Consider the following 21,843-nt stretch of genomic DNA (forward strand, 5'->3'; position numbering starts at 1 on the left):
AGAAGACTTAATACCTATTCTTCTCAAACTCTTCCAAAAAACTGAAGAGGAGGGGAAGCTTCCTAACTCATTCTACGAAGCCAACATTACCCTGACACAAAACCAGACGTGGACAACAGACAAAAAAGAAAATTACAGGCCAATATCACTGATGAACATCAGTGCAAAAATCCTCAACAAAATACTAGCAAATCGAATACAACAATACATTAAAAAAAGATCATATACCTTGATCAAGTGAGATTTATTCCAGGGATGCAGGATGGTTCAACATCCACAAATCAATCAACGTGATACACCACATTAACAAAATAAAGAATAAAAACCACATGATTATCTCAATAGATGCAGAGAAAGCATTTGACAAGAGACAGCATCCATTTATGATAAAAATTCTGAATAAAATGGGTATAGAGGGAAAGCACCTCAATATAATAAAGGCCACATATGACAAACCCACAGCTAATATCATCCTCAATCGTGAAAAGCTGAAAGCTATCCCTCTAAGAACAGGAACCAGACAAGGATGCCCACTCTCACCACTCTTATTTAACATAGTACTGGAAGTCCTAGCCAGAGCAATCAGGCAAGAAAAAGAAAGAAAAGGGATCCAAATTGGAAAGGAAGAAGTGAAACTGTCACTATTTGCAGATGACATGATTTTATATATAGAAAACCCTAGAGAATCCACCAAAAAACTTTTAGAAATTATAAATGAATATGGTAAAGTTGCAGGATACAAAATCAACATACAAAAATCAGTTGTGTTTCTATACACTAACAATGAAGTAGCAGAAAGAGAAATTAAGAATACCATCCCATTTACAATTGCAACAAAAAGAATAAAATACCCAGGAATGAACTTAACCAAAGAGGTGAAAGATCTGCACAATGAAAATTATAAAACATCGCTGAAAGAAATTGAAGACGACACAAAGAAATGGAAAGATATTCCATGCTCTTGGATTGGAAGAATTAACATAGTTAAAATGTCCATACTTCCTAAAGCAATCTTATAGATTCAACACAATCCCTATCAAAGTTCCAACAACATTTTTCCAGGACTAGAACCAAGAATCCTAAAATTTATATGGAACAACAAAAGATCCTGAATAGCCAAAGGAATCCTGAAAAAAAAGAACAAAGCTGGAGGTATCACACTCCCTGATTTCAAAAGATACCACAAAGCTATAGTAACCAAAACAGCATGGTACTGGCACAAAAACAGACACACAGATCAAGGGAACAGAAATCAAGAGCCCAGAAATAAACCCACACTTCTATGGACAGCTAATTTTCAACAAGGGAGCCAAGAACATACAATGGAGAAAGGAAAGTCTCTTCAGTAAATGGTGCTGGGAAACTGGACAGCCACATGCAAAAAAAATGAAAGTAGACCATTATCTTACACTACACACAAAAATTAACTCAAAATGGATTAAATACGTGAATGTAAGACCTGAAACCATGAAACTTCTGAAAGAAAACATAGGCAGTACACTCTTCAACATCGGTCTTAGCAACATATTTTCAAGTACCATGTCTGATCAGGCAAGGGAAACAACAGAAAAAATAAACAAATGGGACTACATCAAACTAAAAAGCTTCTGCACAGCAAAGGAAACCATCAACAAAACGAAAAGACAACCTAACAATTGGGAGAAGGTATTTGCAAACCATGTATCTGACAAGCAGTTAATCTCCAAAATATATTTAAAAACTCATACATCTAAACAAAAAAAACCCTAGCAACCCAATTCAAAAATGTTCAAAAGACCTGAACAGACATTTCCCCAAAGAAGATATACAGACGGCCAACAGGCACATGAAAAGATGTTGAATATCATTAACTATCAGGGAAATGTAAATCAAAACTACAATGAGATATCACCTCACACCCGTCAGAATGGCTATAATTAACCACACAGGAGGGGCCGGTCCCTCGGCTTAGCGGTTAAGTGCGCATGCTCCGCTACTGGCGGCCCGGGTTCAGATCCCGGGTGCACACCGACGCACCGCTTCTCCAGCCATGCTGAGGCCATGTCCCACATACAGCAACTAGAAGGATGTGCAACTACGACATACAACTATCTACTGGGGCTTTGGGGAAAAAAAAGAAAAGGAGGAGGATTGGCAATAGATGTTAGCTCAGAGCCGGTCTTCCTCAGCAAAAAGAGGAGGATTAGCATGGATGTTAGCTCAGGGCTGATCTTCCTCACAAAAAAAAACCACAGGAAACAACAAGTGTAGAGAGGATGTGGAGAGAGGGGAACTCTCATACAATGCTGGTGGGAGTGCAAACTGGTGCAGCCACTATGGAAAACAGTATGGAGATTCCTCAAAAAATTAAGAATAGAACTACCATACGATCCAGCTAGTCCACTGCTGGGTATTTATCCAAAGAATATGAAAACACAAATGCGTAAAGATACATGTACCCCTCTGTTCACTGCAGCATTATTCACAATAACCAAGACTTGGAAGCAACCTAAGTGCCCATCAAGGGACGAATGGATAAAGAAGATGTGGTATATATACACAATGGAATACTACTCAGCCATAAGAAACAATAAAATCCAGCTATTTGTGACAACATGGATGGACCTTGAGGTTACTATGTTAAGCAAAATAAGTCAGAGGGAGGTCAAATACCGTATGATCTCACTCATAAGCAGAAGATAAAGACAACAAAAATCAAACACATAGCGACAAAGATTGGATTGGTGGCTACCACAAGGGAAGAGGGGAGGGAGGAGGGCAAAAGGGATGATTCGGCACATGTGTGTGGTGATGGACGGTAATTAGTCTTTGGGTGGTGAACATGATGTAATGTATGCAGAAACAGAAGTATAATGACATACACCTGAAATTCATATAATGTTATAAACCAATGTTGCCACAATAAAAAAAAATAGTGTATTACAAATAGAAATAGAAATGTGCATACAGATTTCTGTCTCTTGAACAGTATTTTCAAAAATAAAATATCGAAAATAACTAGTCCTACAATAGGGGACTAGTTAAATAATTGACTGTATATTCACATTCTGAAATACCATGTAGTTTTTAAGAATGATACAGTAAAATAATATTTAATGCCATGTAAAGTTCAGAATACATTATTATGTGAAAAGAAAAGCAAGTCGCAAAACAGTATAAACAGCGTGATTCTAATTTTGTAAAAAAATGCATAGGAAAATTAATGGGATGTTAATAGTGGTTAACTTTGGGATGCATGGATCATACATAATTTTTGCTTCATTTGTGTTTTTATGCATTTTCCAAATATTCTGCAACAAGCATTCTTTACTATGTATCTTGAATAAAAATAAATAGATGCTAAGAAAAGAAAAAAGAACCACCACTTTGAAGCTGTTTTTTTCCGCCTGGTTTGAACTTGTAAAGTATAGGCCCTAGTACCTATAAAGTATTGCAACCGTACCAGGGATGCAAACGATTTAAGAACTAGTTTGCCTCATGAAATTAACACCCGAAATTAAAGAAACTCACATTATGAATTGAGGTTGTCATAAAGAAATAATCAGTGTCTCTGGGATGTGGGGAAAAAATATATATGTATATTTAAAATGAATCAAAATGTTTCTTCCTAGGAAACAGGGGAACATAGAATTTACAGAATCTTAGGTGAACAGGCTGCATTCAGTTGAGTTATGGTCATTCTCTGGTCTATCTCTTAAGAACATCTAACTGTACAGAAAATGATTATTTCATAACAAAAAAAAATCAACACCAAGATATGGGATTCGGGTTAAGATGGTAGGTAAGAAATGCGCTTGACTGTTCACATACTAGGACAGAGGCAGTCGTCAGCATTGACACTGGAATCTTATGTGAATTGGTGACAATGCACAGTTGGTGAAAAAAGATGGGTATTTATACTTTATACCACGAAATAGGAATCCCAATCTAGGAGGAAAGAAACATTGCCAACTCACTTAGGCTAATATGTTAGGGAGAAATGGGTCTTGATTTTTCATGTAGACCTGTTCTGCTGTTTACTATTAGACATAACACACCAGTACGCTCTTTGGAGACAAGAAGTCAGCACTGTGGGATAGGGGATTACTGACAGAATCAAAAAGCAGCTTCACAGATGCTTCTGCATGTTCCTATCATATGCTTTTTCTACCACCCACCTACCTCCACCCAAAAAAATAAGATTATTGAACTCAAATACTTTAAAATCTATTTTAAGTTACTATAATCATTTTCATATACCTCAATATCTTTTCTGTTGTGCTTGCTTAGTATTCAAAAACTAAATAAACTTCTTATTGATACTTTTTGACAAAGAACTACAGCTTAGAATTTTCATTTTCTATATATTACTACGGAATATCCTAAAAATTTGGGTTTATTTTTAGCTTTATTTTAGAATTATGCTTTTAGGAAGAATCTAAACTTTAAGACTTGACAGACTGCTTTAATACAAAATGGTACGTTAAAAGTTTTTCCAAATTCCACTCCAGTTAAGCAATCAATATACCAGAAATTTGTCATTATAATTTCTAAGACCTGAACAATTCCAATACATGCGTTAAAGTGTTGACTTTTACTTACAAGGAAAAAAAGAAAGCTTTCAATAAAAAATTAGAATATCTTAAACATCATAAGCTAATATACTCATCCCTGCATCAAGCAACCTATTCTCAAGGTGAAAACGCAATGCCACCTATTGGTTAAAAGAGTGTAATTCTCTCTTGCAAACCTTTTAGAATGGAAAATTTCAAATCTATTCCGAAGTAGAAAGAACAGTATAATGAAACCCTGTGTACCATCCATCTTCAATAATTATCAACTCATGGCCAATTCTGTTTCAGCTATACTCCCATCCAATCTGTCCCCACCTCTCAATTTTGAAAAAAAATCCCAGATATCCATCATTTAAAGAAATGAGATCCACGCTAAGCCATCAATATTTCTTTTCTTTGGGTACCATGTCTATGAATGCAGTCATCAATGTACGTGCATACGTCCTCAAGTATTAAGCGTATAGGAATGAAAAAAAAAAAATGCTGTTATCTTAAGCATATCCATAAAATTCAGTAGCTTTCTCCAAGAGATACAGAGAGAGAGAAAGGATCTCATCTGAGTATCAACAGATCGGCGTTTTAACCCTAGTCTAGCTACCCATTGATCAAAAAATGTAATCTCCCAGTTTCTTCATGTATAAAATAAGGCAATGGTATCAGAACTATAAGATTTTTTCCAATTCAAAAGTTCTGAGGGCTGGCCCTGTGGCTCGGTGGTTAAGTGCGGGCGCTGCGATGCTGGTGGCCCGGGTTCGGATCTCGGGTGCGCATCGAGGCACCACTTCTCCGTTCATCCTGAGGCCGAGTCCCACATACAGCAACTAGAAGGATGTGCAGCTACGACATACAACTATCCACTGGGGCTTTGGGGGGAAAAATAAAATAAATAAAATCTTTAAAAAAAAAAAAAAGTTCTGAAATTTTATATTGATTTCACATTATAAGTAAACTTAAGCACATGGAAAGGCCATCCATAAGCAATTTGTTTAAGTTGATTTTAAAACCTTATAAATAAAATAAAAATACAAAAACAAACATCTAAACACAAGAATCTCTACATATACCATTTGTAATTTCATCTATACTATATGCAATATAAAATGTACTTTTTAATTCTCTTTGTGAACTTCTTTATTATTCCAATTGGTATCTTTTAAAAATAATAAAATATAGATAAATCTTGTCTTTAAATTCTCATATGTCATGTACGCTTATTTAAAGGACTTTTGGGATACTTTCATAACTAGATCCTTTAGATGAAGTCTAGCATGTTCTATAGCAAATACTGTTTTCAAGAACTAAAAAGGGGAATAAATTATAGAATACAGTTATACTATGGTAACATGCTCCAGAAAAATCCACAGGGTTCAAATAAACCACAGTCTATGACAAAATAACAACAGCATTAGGTTATTTAAAAAGTACCAAGAGAATTAAAAAATTATAACCTCAGGAACAGGAATTATAAGTTAGAAACAAATTATTCAATAAATTTTTTTTAGCATAAAAGGAAAAACCATTATGTTGGAACCTGTGAAATGCATAAAACATACAGATTTTTCCATTATGGGATTTCATTTTTAAGTTTCTTACAAGCACTAATTAGGAAAATTGCAAAGTTAATATATATACTATCTTTAGATGATTTCGAATGTTGTGATACCTCTTGCTTATATATTATTCCCTTAGCTAGATTACAACTCCTATAGGGTACAATGTATATTTTATCTGCCAATATCGCAGATCATTAAAGCTGACTTGGGGAATATTATTAAAAAAACAATATAAGGAAACTAAACCGAATGGTACATATTAAAAAATAATTATGTCAGACATTGTTAAAACACATCTCTAGTAAAGAGTAAATAATATCTGGTCAACAATTCAAATTTATTCCTGAGAAAAGCATACTTAATATTTATTCTTTAATCTCATTTACTTAAAACATACATTTACTAATACTATCCAACTTTTAAGTACCACTTCAACTGGGGGAAGTTGAAGAGGAAAGAAAAGAATTAGATGTTCAGATGATCTTTAAATCTCATCTGGGCCCAGAGTTTAACATTATTATTGATCAAGTTTTTTTTCAGTTCTCTATTGTTGCCCATTTAGACCCTAGAAGTCAAGATGCATGTTATATTCACCCTGGAACACATGATTTTTTTTTCAATTGATACATAAATCCAATCAGAGTGTATTCTGATCATCTGGAGTTGCACTAGGGGGGAGGTAGTGGCTTCTTTCATTACCTATTTATGGGGAAGATGGTTTATTCCTCATATTATGTGTGTGGTTGGATACTACGCGCACACGTGTGTGTGTGTGTGTGTATGTGTGTGTGTGTAAACTGATCGATTTTTTAAGACAGATAATCTAAGGAGGTGGAAATTAATGGATTCGAGTTTTATTTTTCCAATTTTCTAGTCAATCTATTTAAAATCACCATAAGAAGTAATATGACTTGGGGGAGAAAAGGGGTGGGCTAATTGATCCACAAACTGGATGACCACTTTCTCAATCATGAAGAGTCAACTATAACACAGCAGGGCTTAACACATCTCAGTTTCCTCCATATAACAAGTTGTTAAATTTTAAACCCTCTTGAACAATTATTATCTATAATCTGCCTATAGATTAATTTATTGCCCAATTTCATAACTGTGATTTGATTATCCTCTTCACAGGCACAAATGCAAACCTCTAAATGCACAAAGAACAGAAAGATGTCCCACACCCTCTGCACTCACTCTCCGTCAGCTGTGATTAACGCAACAATTCTGGAATTGCTCTCAGGCATTAACTGTACTGTACCCTCCCAACTACACAGAGACAGGCCTCCTTCTGAGGACTTAAGAACCAGAGTTTCTGTCTCAGGACTACAGACAAAAGTTCTATTTTTGCACTACCACTCTTTCTTCTGTCACTGTAGTTTTTTAAAGTTTCACGTAAATTGTGCTTCTATAAAAATATATAATTAAACTGTATTGGAGACAAAACCAAAACCAAACTTCTAAAGAATATGTACTAAGTGGTCAAAAGGTACTTCATGGCCTCTAAACATTAAACATACTGTACTTTATGCCCCTGGACCAAAGTTTACAGCAACTTATCACATAGTACCACACATGCTACTACTTATGCACGTTAATAAGAGTATTGTTACCCTGCAGAGGAAAAAGCCTCTTACACTATGCTGGCTCTCGATCTCCTCGTGCTTCTGCTGCAGGGCTTGGGAAGCCCGGATGGAGTCTCCAATCCCGCACTGGGCTCTTAGCTGTTCTGATCCAGGCCCTTCAAGCCAGTTCACAACCTACAAATGGAAGTTGAGATGAAGTATTAAAATAATCAAAAGCTTTTCAAACTTTCATTCTAATTGGTTTTCCCCTCCCAAAGCTTCTCAAGTATTTTTTATTTAAATTCTTTAAATTCTATTGTATAGGCAGTAGACGTTTCTTTTGGAACCATGCAGCTATAATGTGACAACTTTTCCAAAACCTAAATTTGAAAGAATGTACACTGTAGCACCTTAGGCTTTCAGCTATCTGATCATCTGCCGGGCTAAAAGAAATCCAAATGCTCCTATAAAAGAAGATTAAAAATTAACTTACAATGGTAAGAAAATCAGAGAACTATAGGATTTAGAGTTAGAAGGGACATCAGAAATGACATCGATCAAATTTCTTATTAACACTTAAGAAAACTGAGTTTCAGAGAGATTAAAAGACTTGCCCAAGGTAACATAAACCATTATTAAAAAACTAGGACTAAAAGCCATGTGTCCTGATTCATAGTCTAATGCTCTTCCGAAAGCATTAATAAAACGGGATGAATTAAATGATTAACTAATATAAAATTAAAATACTATTTTTCTCACTTTGAAAAGAAAATTAAAAACTAACTGTAGAATTATACTTCTGCAATACCCTCTAGGGATCTTCTTAGGATCAACTAAACATTCAGACCCACAAGACCATCTGAAGTCCCATTAGCACCAGTCTACTCAGAAGGCTGTAGGGTGGGGACTAGTTTGCCAGAACAGCAGCATCGGGTGTTTCTCGTCTGCTAAGTCCCTGAAGCAGTCCAACAGTTCAGGTGTAAGGAGATGAGAGCCATACAGTACAGATATGGGAGACCTCTGGCATCAAAACCTCCTACCCTACAGGGGTCGTGCTCCTTATAAAAGTCACTGAACTCAAGGATGCCTAGAGTTATGCCTTGCATCAAGTATTAATAGTTCTCACAATCCAGATCCAGAATAAATTTTACCATAAGCAATGTTGCCCAGTAACATAGCTGACTTGACATGCCAGTTTTTGTCAGGTTTTCAGGGGAACAAAGCTAGATAGTTAGGCAAAGATCAAATTCTCATGCAGAAGAAGAAAGGTTTTGTTAACTCTTTACTCACAGACATATATATTCTAAAACTACACAGACACAGTGAAGTAATTTTAACAGAAAAAACAATGTTACCAAGCTTTACCTGTTATTAAATTAGAATAAGGAATTCAACAACAGATCTATGGTTATGCCCTAAATCTAAACTTAGGATAGCTCCCAAGAACGGAATGAGGGTGTCTCTGCAGCATAAAATTACAGACCCAGTGGACAGAGAGGCTTACCTTGGAACTTTATTACAGAGTATCGCAGACCCATAGCGCATTTCTGTTATGACCAGGTTAAAATATATTCATTCTAAAATCTAACAGTTCATGTAATTTTTAGTAATTATATAAAATTACCACATCATAGAGAAAAATCATGTATATTTCCTTCCATTAATTTTTCACATGCATTGCATTTTCATATGTTACTCCAGATTTAAGCACTACATATAGCCAATTCTCATGAAGTACAAGTAATTTCTCTCCCGTATTTTTCACTTAACATTACACTATAATACTATAATGATTTTCCATGTGGTTACAACTATTATAATTTTCAATGGCTGTAAACCTCTTTTTTAAGAAGGCCAACCTCCTTGCCTGCCTGCCTTCCTTCCTCTCTCCCTCCCATTTGTCTACAGGCAACCAACCAACCAAACCATCCTTCTTAAGAGCTAAGTAAATAATGTACTACCTCAAATAACTATTATACCTGTTTTCAAGACTCCAATTCTCTATTGTTGGTTGAAATTCTAAGTAATTGGTGGAAATTCTAAGTAATTCTAAGATGAACGTAAACACGTCGCAGTTATATATAGCCTTTTTTCCTGAAATTCTGTATTGTTTTCCTAGGAAAGGTTTTCAATAGAGATCTTGGGTTCAATGATGATGTAATGTTAATGGCTGTTAGTATATACTATAAAATTGCTCTCTAAAACACTTGTTTCTATTTGAAACAGCCAAGTAATGAAAGTTTTAATTGAGACTAACCTTTGCAAGGTATACAAACTGACCATTGCTTTTAAAATACTTCTGCCAATTGAAAAAACAGAAATCTCTCCAGGTATATTTTAAATACTAGTGAGATTGAATAAATTGCAAATGTTTGCTTACTAAAAGTATATGATCTATCTCTTCATGTTTTTTGCCCATTTACGTTCTAGTATTTTAAATATTAATATATTCTTAGCTTCCACCTTCTCTTTATAAGGTTTTAATACTAGAGAGCAAAATCTCAAAAACAAAAAAAGTCAAAGTATTATTTCTGACTCACTGGAACAGCCTTAAGCGCTATAACTTTCTTTGCTTAACTTGGTTTTCAGAATCCTAAATTCATCTGCAAACCCCTATTGTCAAGTGTTCTTTAGAATGCACTGCTTTGTTCCTCAATATCTCCAATTTTTCTGCTTTAATCTTTTCTACGAGCTGTCTCTGGAGGGGCAGGGTACTAGGATCCTGTTTCTCTGTTAGCCTGCGGAAAGTATCACTCATTCACAGAAGAGACAGATGAGCTGTTAGGTGTAGAGAAAGCACTAGGCATGAGTCTGAATTCTGAATTCTGGCTCTGCTCCTACTAGTTGAAAGACTTTGGCTCAACATCTGTACAACGTACAGCGCTGTTGCCAGGATTACACCAGTCATTATATGTAAGACACTGAGCACAGCAGATGATACCAGTAATTGTTAGCCTCTCTACTTTCCCCACTTTTACTAAAGAAAAAAGCCTAGCTCCTCATGTCTATTCATTCTTTATAAAGTTGGTCTCACATCTGCATTTTACAGTAAGATCCCTGGGTTTCTTAAGGAAGTCTCTGAACTGTTTTATTCAACACTCTTAAAAAAAGGAAATAAAAAGAGTAAGTTTCAAGGAAGCTTACGTAAACATTTTGAAATAATTTTCCTTTTCCTTTTTGGGACTTAATTGCTTCTCATTTACTACTATGTATTACGAATACGGATATAGAAACAGATACAAAATGGCTTTTAAGCATTTTAAACGATTAAAATAATTAATTATTTCACTAGAAATATCTAAATTCTAAAAATAAGGCTGGAATGAAAGCATCTCAAAACTTTTAAACTAATTAATAATGTTATATATTATTTTTAAAAACCTAAGACAACATTATTTCAACATTTAAACTTTGATTTTAGAATACTCTAGAAACAAAAGAAGCAGGTTATATAAATCATGATAACTGGGGAAAAACAATTCACGAAACTTTTGAAGAAACATATTTGAAAAAAAATTTTATTTAAAGCAAAGACATCTTGGTGTAAAAAAGTTACGTAGTCAAGTGCACATAGAGTTTTAACGTATGCTGAAAGTAATTTCCCTTAGTATGCAACATCAGTAATGTAGACACAGTAAATGTATGACTATTTCTAGTAAAAATGATGCAAAGTGAGGTTGATGCCCCAGTAAACAAGTCTATTTAAATGCATTAATGATGGTGGTTTGCCAAACTAGGTGATAAAATTTAATTTCAATCAGGACATCTTGCTCAGTCAATCTGAATATTAATTTACTGCAAAAACAGTTCCATGCCCAATCCATATCAATGTGACCCCTCAAATGGTTACATTTATATGCAAAGTATAACCTTGGAGATGTGTTCTTAAAAATCTACCATGACAAATATTTGCAAAGGCCAAAAATGCCTATGATTATCACCATTCTTTCCTGACCACTCTGATTTCTAAAGACTGCATGAGGGAACATCCGGAAGTATGTGAGGTCAAACCAGACAGAAGGGCATGTCAAGTAAATGTCAAGCATCTGACCCGGAGAAAGAATTTGGAGAACTGGAAACACAGCCTCCAGCTGTATACTTATGCAACTCAGAGTGTATCCTATTTTGCATCTATGGTTCCTTTCTACAAAGGAAGAAAAACACATGGATGATTCTAGAAATAACATTTGCAATGCTGGCAGTAATTACTGCCACAACAAATAATGAGAATAACAATAGCATATTTCAGTGAAGTGGCATTGTCTCCTACCCAGAAGCATGTGAAATCTAATTTTTAAATGCAGCAGTAGCAGCATGGTCTGCATACCAATATGACATCTAATCCTACTGATTTGAACCGTGGGGAATAAATGACTGATACCTATAATCGTTATTACTTATCATATAGTTTATCTGTTAGACCTATTGATTTCTCTTTCATTGTGTTTTTAGCGGTAAGTCAGTAGATAAAGAAATTTGGAAAAATTCAATTTGTACTAATTTAACATAAGCAGAGATAGTCAACTTTACGATTATCTTTACATAAACAAAAAAATTTTTTCATTTTCGCCAAATTTGCAAGACTGAAGACAGTATAGTTTATGTTCTGTGTATGCTGACATGATCAATATATGTTACTATATAGCTAAATTTAAGTAATCATTTCAGAAAGGGAAACAGATCTTTCCCCAAAAGTGACCTGTGAAAAACAGTGCAGGAACCATTCCATGATGAATATTAATGTTCTAACCAATTCATGAGTAATGCTCATGAACTGGTAACAAAGTTTGTTTTCAACAATAATCTCACTACTATCATCACCACCATTATAAATATCATCACCACCATCTCCCTTCTCTCGTTTCTTTCTTCTTTATCCAATTGAGCTGGTCCATCATTTCAAAAACGCATTTGCCAATACAGTAACTCCTTTGCCTCTCTGTCTTTTTATCATAACTATTGATCCCATGTGGCAAAGCACAAATGCTGGATGAATCCCATCACCCATGTTCTTTCTCTTTGCCTGCACCTCAAGAGCCAGCCATGAATCGACAGAGTCACACAACAGGCCAGAAAGTTTCCACCATAAATTCAAGATCAACACTACCTAAAAATACAATACATTTCTGTGGTAATTTCACTCTTCCAATCCCCCCCACAAAGGAAATTTTGAACCATCTTCACTCATTTAAACCTCGAATTCTCTTCAACCACTATACCCCTACCCTGCCTCCAAACCTGCACCACCATGCAGATGACTTTTGTCTCTTACTTTACAAAAAAAAGAACACATCACACAGGAACTCCTTCATCTTCCTGATGCCTGACTAATGCGTGGAGGCACCTCTGGATTCATCCTACCCATGCTTCCTCCTGTTACAATGGAGGAGTTCTCCCTCTTCCATTCTAAAGCTAATCCTTTCTTTTTTTTTTTTTTTTTTGGTGAGGAAGATCAGCCCTGATCTAATATCCGTGCTAATCCTCCTCTTTTTGCTGAGGAAGACTGGCTCTGAGCTAACATCTATTGCCAATCCTCCTCCTTTTTTTCCCCAAAGCCCCAGTAGATAGTTCTATGTCATAGCTGCACATTCTTCTAGTTGCTGTATGTGGGACGCGGCCTCAGCATGGCTGGAGAAGCGGTGTGTCGGTGCGCGCCCGGGATCCGAACCCGGGCCACCAGTAGCGGAGTGCGCGCACTTAACCGCTAAGCACGGGGCCAGCTCTAAAGCTAATCCTTTCAATTGTGCTTTGGAGTCCATTCACTTCACCTTGTCAGGAACTTGATAGTATTAATTATTCTTTCTCTCTGTATATTCAATCCCTCCCTCCAAATAGACACTTCCCACTAACGTTTAAACTCCTTATAGTTTTCCATATTATTAAAAAAAAAATTATACTTGAACCCTGATGTGGACTAAATTGTGTCCCCCACCCCACCAAATCCATATGTTGAAGTCCTAACTCATAGTACTTCAGAATGTAACCATATTTATTTGAAGATAGGGTCTTTAAAGAGGCAATTAAGTTAAAATGAGGTTATTAGGGTGGGCCCTAACCTAATATGACTGGTAGCCTTTAAAGGAGAGGAAATTTGGACACAGACAGGTACAGAAGGAAGATGATGTGAGGACACAGGAAGAAGATGGGCATTGACAAGCCAAGGAGAGAGGCCTGGGACAGATCCTTCCCTCACTGCCCTCGGAAGGAATCAACTCTGGCAACAACTTGATCTTGGACTTCTGGCCTCCAGAACTGTGAGAAAATAAATTTCTGTTGTTTAAGCCCCCTACTCTGTAGTACTTTGTTAAAGCAGCCCTAGCAACTAATACCACCTCCCTTCTACCACTTCTAGGCATTGCTTTATCTCTCGTCTTTCCTTCAAAGACAATTCTCAACGAGTTGTCTATATTCAGTGTCTCCTTCACCACACCTCACTCTCAATTCCTGAATTCACTCCAATGTGCTTCTGGCCCTGCCACTCCATGCCCTAGGATCACCAATGACCTTGATCTTGTGCATTCTAATGGCCATGTTAAGTCTTTCTCTTATTCAATCTTTCAGCAGCATTCGACAAGGTTCCCAACGCCTTCCCTGAAATGCTTTCTTCCCTTGGCTTCCACAATACAGAACTCCTCACACTTTTCTCCTTCACCTCTGGCCAATCCTTCACTGACTTCTTTTCAGGAGTATGCTCCTCTATTTTGTCATTAAATGCTGGAGTTTCTCAAAGCTCAGTTAAAAAGCCCTCTTCTCAGCTACTCTCAGCTCTTTCCTTGGCCAATTTGCATCCACATCAATGCTTTTAATTACCATTCATTCACGGATTAAAAACAAATATGTCACAAGCCCAGACTTCTCTGATTTCTGGACCTGTTCGGGACTACCCTTCTACATCTTCTCTTACGTGTCTCAAAGTCACCTCAAATTCAACATGTCTAAAACCAAACTCATGATTCTCCACACCCTTTTCCACCCAGAATTAAACCCAAACCCTGTCCAGTGTTCCCTAACTGGATAACAGCACCATCCATCGGGTCTTTCGAGCCAGAAAAATGATTCATCTCTGATATCCTCTTCTTTCGCACTCTTACTCCCACTACTCTCCTTCTTGGGACTAGGCATGGTTGCAATTTTACAACTATTTGTGTAATTATGTAATCATGCACCATAAAAGTGGGAACCTTGTGAATTTTACTTACCATTATATTCCACCTAGCACAATGACACACTATTGTAGACATTCATTTTTTAAATGAGCAAGCAAATAATAGATGTTGCTAACAGAAAACTCATTATGTGCCAAGCACTAAACATATTATAAAAATTATCTTCATTAATCCTTGTAATAGCCCTATTAAGGAAGTATTATTATTATTGTTGTTATTGTTATTTTCAGTTTACTGAGAAGGAAGCTAGGGGCATCGAGAAGTTATACTTCCTTCCCAAGATCAAACAACTTGGAAGTGGGAGAAGATCATCTGGGTGATTTGTATACCACTATGCTAGTCCATCTTTATGGTTTTCAAAGCTACTCTCAAGCTACTTGACTAAAGCTTACTTGGGTTTAATATAAGCTATCTTTAACTTACAAATATATTACATAGAAAAAGTTATATATAATTAAAGTATGCTCAGAAATCTTCAGTTTATATGTGGTTATCAGGAGATAAAGCCTAAATCCTTTTGCTTGGAATTCAAGATCTTCCGTGATCCAACTCCTTCCTTTCTTTCAAGCCTTTTTCCCCATGACACCCTGATGCTCTAGTCAGAGGTCAGCAAACGACAACGTGCAGGTCAATTCTGGCCTACTACTTGTTTTTGTAAATAAAGTTTTATTAGAACACAGTCATACATATTTGTTCACATAATGTCTAAGCACTACATGGCAGAGTTACACAGCCACAGCAGCAAGAAAAACTGTATGGTCCACAAAGCCAAAACAATTGCTATTTGGCTCTTTACAGAAAAAGTCTGCCAACAAGTGAACTAGACTTCTAGACTAGAGTCTAGTTCAATGAAAATAAACATAATAGCTTACATTAATCAAGTGCTGGGTTCTTTCAACAAACCTTTCAAAGGGGTCTTGTTACCCTTGTTTTAGTTAATAAAAGAAGGAAGGAAGGGAAAGAAAGAGAGGAAGGGAAAAAAGAAAGAAGGGAGTCAGACTGAGGCTCAGGTGAGTAAATAATGTGACCATGATCACACAGCAAATAAGTGGAAGAACTGGGGTTCAGATCATGCTCCCGGACCATGCTCTATGACTCAAAGGCCGAAAATTTCCCAGGGTGCCTTAAAAGAGCTTGGGATTTCATGCTGCTATTATTTATTCAAGCTCTTCGTTCTCCTCTACAAAATGCCAATTCTCCTTTAAAACTTAAAGGAGGTGCCTGGTGAAATACTACACATTCCTGAAGGACAAGCTCAAGCGCTACCTCCTCCACTAAGTCTTCCTGGATTACCTGCAACCAAAGAAATAATTCCTTCTATAAATGCCCAGGGCACTTCAGTCACGCCCTGTGACACTTAACACTTTCTCCTCAAAGCTTAATGATAGCCAAGTCTACCTTTATATCCTGTTGAAAACCTGGCAGAATGTCTTCTATATAATAGGCACTTAATAAACACTTATCTAAAGAATGAACCAATCTAGATGAAAACACTGAGACATTTCTAATCTGGATTTTTAAAATAAAATATTTAAGATTGATTTCTTAATAATTCAACAGATGAAAATCCAGAATGTAGTCTAAGTAACAGAGACGTCTTCCTTAGTATTTATTTTTAGTATTTTTAGCTAACTTCTTATAAAAATCAATTTTAAAAGGAACTAAAAATTCTTAAGTATTAAATACATTTAAAGTTTTATATCAGTATCACAATAACGAAATTTAATATTATAATTACTTATATTCATGTTATTCTTTTGTTAGGATAGAAAAACTCTTCATAATGCCCAAATTAACAAAAAAAACTAACAAGTTATTAGAAATTAAGAATAAATCAAATATAAATAATAAAATGTTACTTATTGCAAGAATACACTCAGAACACAGATGATATTTCCAACAACTAGTTATTTTTGAAGTTCATTCTGATAGAGTGAGCTGAATGCTCAATGTCATCACTGGAGAAATAATATAATTTTAATGCAAATGCTATTTGTAAAAATATACATAATTAAAAATAGTTTTAGAGTCTGGTTTGATATGTCTAAGGTTATCTATATAGTGAAACAAGCCTTAGTATAAAATCAGTTACAGAGTAGAAATTATTTTTAAAAAAAACCTCAACATTTAGAATTAAAAACCGTTAAACGTATTCAAATCAGACACCTACCTGCATCACCTTCTGCTGAATCTCTTCTAGCTGTGTACGCTTACTACGTTGCCTACAAACTTCCTGGTAGCGGGTATATTGCTCTCGCAGTGAATCTAATAATTTCATAACCTGTGGCTGTGCAAGCAGTTCATCATCCATAGGAGACCATGAGACCCCTCCATCTGAGCCATTAAATCGACGCTGCTGTAATTCGGATAACAATTCATGCCCTTTACGAATGAAAGATACTTATAATTAATATCCATAAAGAAATATAATTCTTACTTCTCAATCTTCTCAATTTTAGTCCCTTATTTTTAGAACTTATCTGCCTATATGTCTACCTACCTACCTACCAGGTCATAAGTACAGGCATGCCCCATTTTATTGCACTTTGCTTTATGACGTTTCACAGATACTGCGTTTTTTACAAGACCCTCCACCAGCGAAAAGATTACAATTCGCTAAAGGCTCAGATGATGGTTAGCATTTTTTAGCAATAATGCATTTTTAAATTAAAGTATGTACATTGTTTTTTTAGACATAATGCTACTGCACACTTAACAGACTACAGTATAGCGTAAACATAACTTTTATATGCACTGGGAAACCAAAAAATTTGTGTGATTTGTTTTATTGCACTATTCCCTTTATTGTAGTGGTCTGGAACAGAACCCATTATATCTCCGAGGTATGCCTGTACTGAAATGCAATTTTTAAATTTATATAGAAATAAATAGAAAACCTGCATATATGCATACATATGTATATACATATACTATATAGTATAATTATATGTTGTATCATAAATATATATGCTATACTATATAGTAAATACATAGTATTTATGGTGTATATATATATATATATTTTATATATCTACCTATTTATCTATCTATCACATTCTTGTTATTGGTGGATTCATTACTTAGGATACCGTGCCAACCAATCCTCTTTCCCTGTAAAGCACAATTACACTCTGGGATTTCTGTCTGATAGTACTAATTAGTATGTTCTGTCTGCTGGCACTAATCAATAATAAGCAATATGTTGTAGGATTTCAGTATTTATCCATAGCCTTAATCATAGCACCTAAAAGAAAAGCTGACAGTGTAACAAATGTATGATTAGAGTAAAGGAAGAAAGTCTTATTATTACTGCTACAAAATAATATTAAATAATCTCTATTTATAGGAATCTCCACAACATAACTGTGAATCATGAGGGGCCATGCTAGTCGAAGAACTGCATCCAATGTTATTCAATTACAGCAAACGGATAGAAAATCCACTCATGCATGAGAAATTAAAACTGCAGAACGTGCAACATCTAAAGCTATAAGTGTATTAATTTTAAAAGTGAATAAATCGCTAATTGTTTTTCTGGGATAATATTATTCCAATTAGCATTTAGGGGCCAAAAAATATGAAGATATTTAAATTCTCTTCCCTTCATATTTATTCAGGAAAATGTTCTAAATTTAAATGGCTTTCAATATACAGAAACAGAATTTTTATTATGATTTGGAGGTATTTCCAGTTTCTAAAAAATATCCAAGATTGTTCTAAACCTCTCTATTTTATACTCTCTTTATATCCCTACTTTAAGAGTTAACAGCATATAAAAAAGGACTTAGTGTCATGTAAAATTAATTTTGAATTACAAATTTAAAAATCTTAATTCAATGGCTTAAGCAGCTTTCAAAATGTTAAATATAAACATGGAATTAAGTTTTAAACGTAAAACAATATTTTTACTGACAGTCTACTTACCTTCTAAACATGTACTAATTCAGAGATTATGATTATTTCTTTGTTCTCTAAGGAAATAAAATCTATATCATTCTGAAAAAACTTAGGACAACTGAATCAATACAATGAAGATACACAAAGAACTTATTTCTTTACTCTTCATCACATTTTATAATTGGAAGAACATCTATTTTAAAGACTTATGCAAAGTCTATATAGATACACACACACACACTATATACTATGTGTGTGTGTATCTATATATTCATAAAAGCCATTAAAATAAGATAAATTTATTTTTTCTACTTTTACAACTGTTACTCTTAATGTTTTCCTTGTGGATACCACTTCCTTTAGAGAAGCAGCACCATATAATAATTTCAAAGACCATACTTTGAAATCAAACTGCCTTGGTTCAAGTCCCAACTCTAGCATTACTAGTTGTGTAACCTGCATAAGTTACTGAACTTTTTTATGCCTCGGTTTCCCCATCTTAAAATTGGGATGATAACAGCACCTACTTCACTGGGATGTGGTGAAGAATAAATGAGTTAACGTATGTCAAGTGCTTAGAACAGTGCCTGGTACACAGTGGGATTAGAATTATGAGGTATTATTAGAAAAATACATTAGAAATTAAGGCATTTTCACTTAAAAGAACTCCAATGTATTCTCCTAGAATTTTTGAAACCACTGCTCGAGATTATTTGGGCTGGAATATACCTACTGTGCAGCACCGAACACACACTATGTACAAGGCCATTGCAAGGTGCTAAGTGTTCTTACACAGATACTGTACAACAGTGCAGCTAGCGGCTCTGGATTTAGACCTGTTTTTAGTGCTGTGGTGACAGAGCTTAATAGTTACTTGATCTTGAGCAAGTTTTTTACATCTCTAAGCCTTGGCTTCCTCATGTACAAAACAGAGAAAATAATACTATCTCAAGAGGTTGTTAGGAGAATGAAATATGAAAATACATAAAAATATAATGTTAGAACATAATGAGTAATCAATAATCCTCACAGCAACCCAATGAAATAGAAAATTTTATCTCAATTTCAAAGATAAATAAATAAATCAAAGTATTTCAAGGGAGAGAGAGTTTATTTATCATTACTAATAATTTTTTTTATATTGCAGAGTATATTAACACAGTTAGGTTAAATCAAAGAACAGTTTGAAAAATTTACCCTCAAGTTTCTACCAAGTAATACATGCTCAATCAATGTTTATTTCATAAATTAATCAATATACAATAGGTTTATTGGATTACGATTATCACTGATAAATATGTTTTATTGTCTTACCTGTCTGCAGAACTGTTTCAGGATCAACTGATGGGAGAAAGTTTAAATCCACAGACCTGGAAAGCACCAAAAGAGTAATTTTTAAAAGCTGTATTTCTATCTACGTAACTTAAGAAAATCCTTTGTACATACATATAAAACAGGGGCACACAAGTATGAACACCTGAAGCATACTATTCTACCATGCTAATTTCTCTTAAGCATTAGGAAGTCCATTAGAGATAATTACATACTAGTAGCCAAAGAAATATCTGCACGATAAATCACAAAATATACTACTTGGAAAAATAGTTTATTATTATTATTATAGTATTATTTCAAATATATCAAAGAAACCCATTTTAGTATTTTTCCACTGGATATCTGTTTCAAAATGAAATTTGTAACTATATAAGAACCAGAAATATAACATTAAAAATGCATGCAGCCCTCCTCCAATCAAAAGTTTACTTCTCTACAGCAAGCCTTTGAGAGCTGCAAGCATTCTCTCTGATATTTGTGTATGTGTGCACACGTGCACGTGTGTCCCATAGCAGTCGTACTCTCGTCCCTGTACTAATTATGTTTCTTTTGCAGTTGGACTACGGCCTTTATTTTCATAAACACATATGGAAAGTAGAAGATGAAGGAAAGAGTATACATGGCAAATCAAAGCCTAGGACCATCCATGCTGCTGTGACTGACAAGTCTTGCTCTAAAGCTTTCACTTTTGTCAACTGATCTAGGCCTTCACCACTTCTATAGCCTAAATGCTTCCTGAGGACTGACATTAAGAAGGTGATGAAAATTTGCAAGAGAAGGGACTTTATTCTGGGGTTTAAAAGAGCCTAACCAATTAACACTTGAGTTCCTTGGCGAAGAAATGGCAAATACAAGACTTTGATACTTCAAAACACAGCATTTTCCAAAGTGTTTCCCAAAACACTGAACAAAATATTATTAGGTGGAGAAAAAGGGATCCCATTGGCATGTAAGTATAGGAAGTTCTTAGGAAGCAATTAAACAGTTTCTTTACCACAATGCTTTCTCAGAAGAAAACTGTAAATGTTCATGGTCATTCTCACAGAGGGTAACACAGTCAACAGCATTAAACTCTATGACCATGAATTCATTTTCTTCAGGTTTAGGATCTCTCCCCCAAGGAACATCAAACTTACTCTGCTGGACTACTCAGAAAGCAAGAGGTTCAGCTAATTTTTGTCAAGTAACTTAACGTAATATTTTCAATTCCTAAACCATAGCATATAAGTGTGCGTGACATCTACGCACATATACACACACACTTACATATTTACATGTATGTAAATTTTTTACATTTTCCATTTTTATATAGCATCTATAGGATAGTTATATTCCTAAATGTTTGCTGTTAACTTTAACTAGATTTACATTCAAACTACTTGTTTTCACATTTTTACTTTGTTTAAATCAAGATTTGGTGTTAAACTATGACCTTGTCACATCCCTCTTTACCTTATTAGCTCATTTAATGGATATGTGACTATATTTGGATTTACAGAATAACAAAATGCATTTTATCAAGGTTCCATCTTATTTTTTCAGTTTTACTGAGATATAATTGACACACAGCACTGTATAACTTTAAGGTGTACAATATGATTTGACTCATATATATTATGAAATGATTACCACAATAAGTTTAGTTAACCATCTATCATCTCATATAGATATAAAAAAAAAAAAGAAAAAAGTTTCTTCCTTGTGATGAGATCTATTCTCATTATTTTCAAATACACTATGCAACAGTGTTAACTACAGTCATCTTGCTGTACAT

The 21,843-nt window shown here is 34.9% G+C and overlaps 1 protein-coding gene across 6 annotated transcripts in view; it reads right to left on the reverse strand.

Moving 5' to 3' along the window:
* The window catches only part of SESTD1 (SEC14 and spectrin domain containing 1), a 136,983-nt gene that overhangs the window by 26,712 nt on the left and 88,428 nt on the right, over positions 1-21,843 (reverse strand). For all 6 annotated transcript variants that reach the window (XM_058549348.1, XM_058549347.1, XM_058549343.1 and 3 more), the window contains 3 exons: positions 20,049-20,104; positions 17,008-17,219; positions 7,744-7,866 (listed from right to left, as the gene is read on the reverse strand). In XM_058549348.1, the coding sequence (XP_058405331.1) occupies positions 7,744-7,866; positions 17,008-17,219; positions 20,049-20,104 (391 nt within the window). The remainder of the gene's footprint in view (positions 1-7,743; positions 7,867-17,007; positions 17,220-20,048; positions 20,105-21,843) is intronic.

This window comes from Diceros bicornis, chromosome 10, assembly GCF_020826845.1.
Source record: "Diceros bicornis minor isolate mBicDic1 chromosome 10, mDicBic1.mat.cur, whole genome shotgun sequence".
In the NCBI taxonomy this organism is placed as follows: Eukaryota; Metazoa; Chordata; class Mammalia; order Perissodactyla; family Rhinocerotidae; genus Diceros; species Diceros bicornis.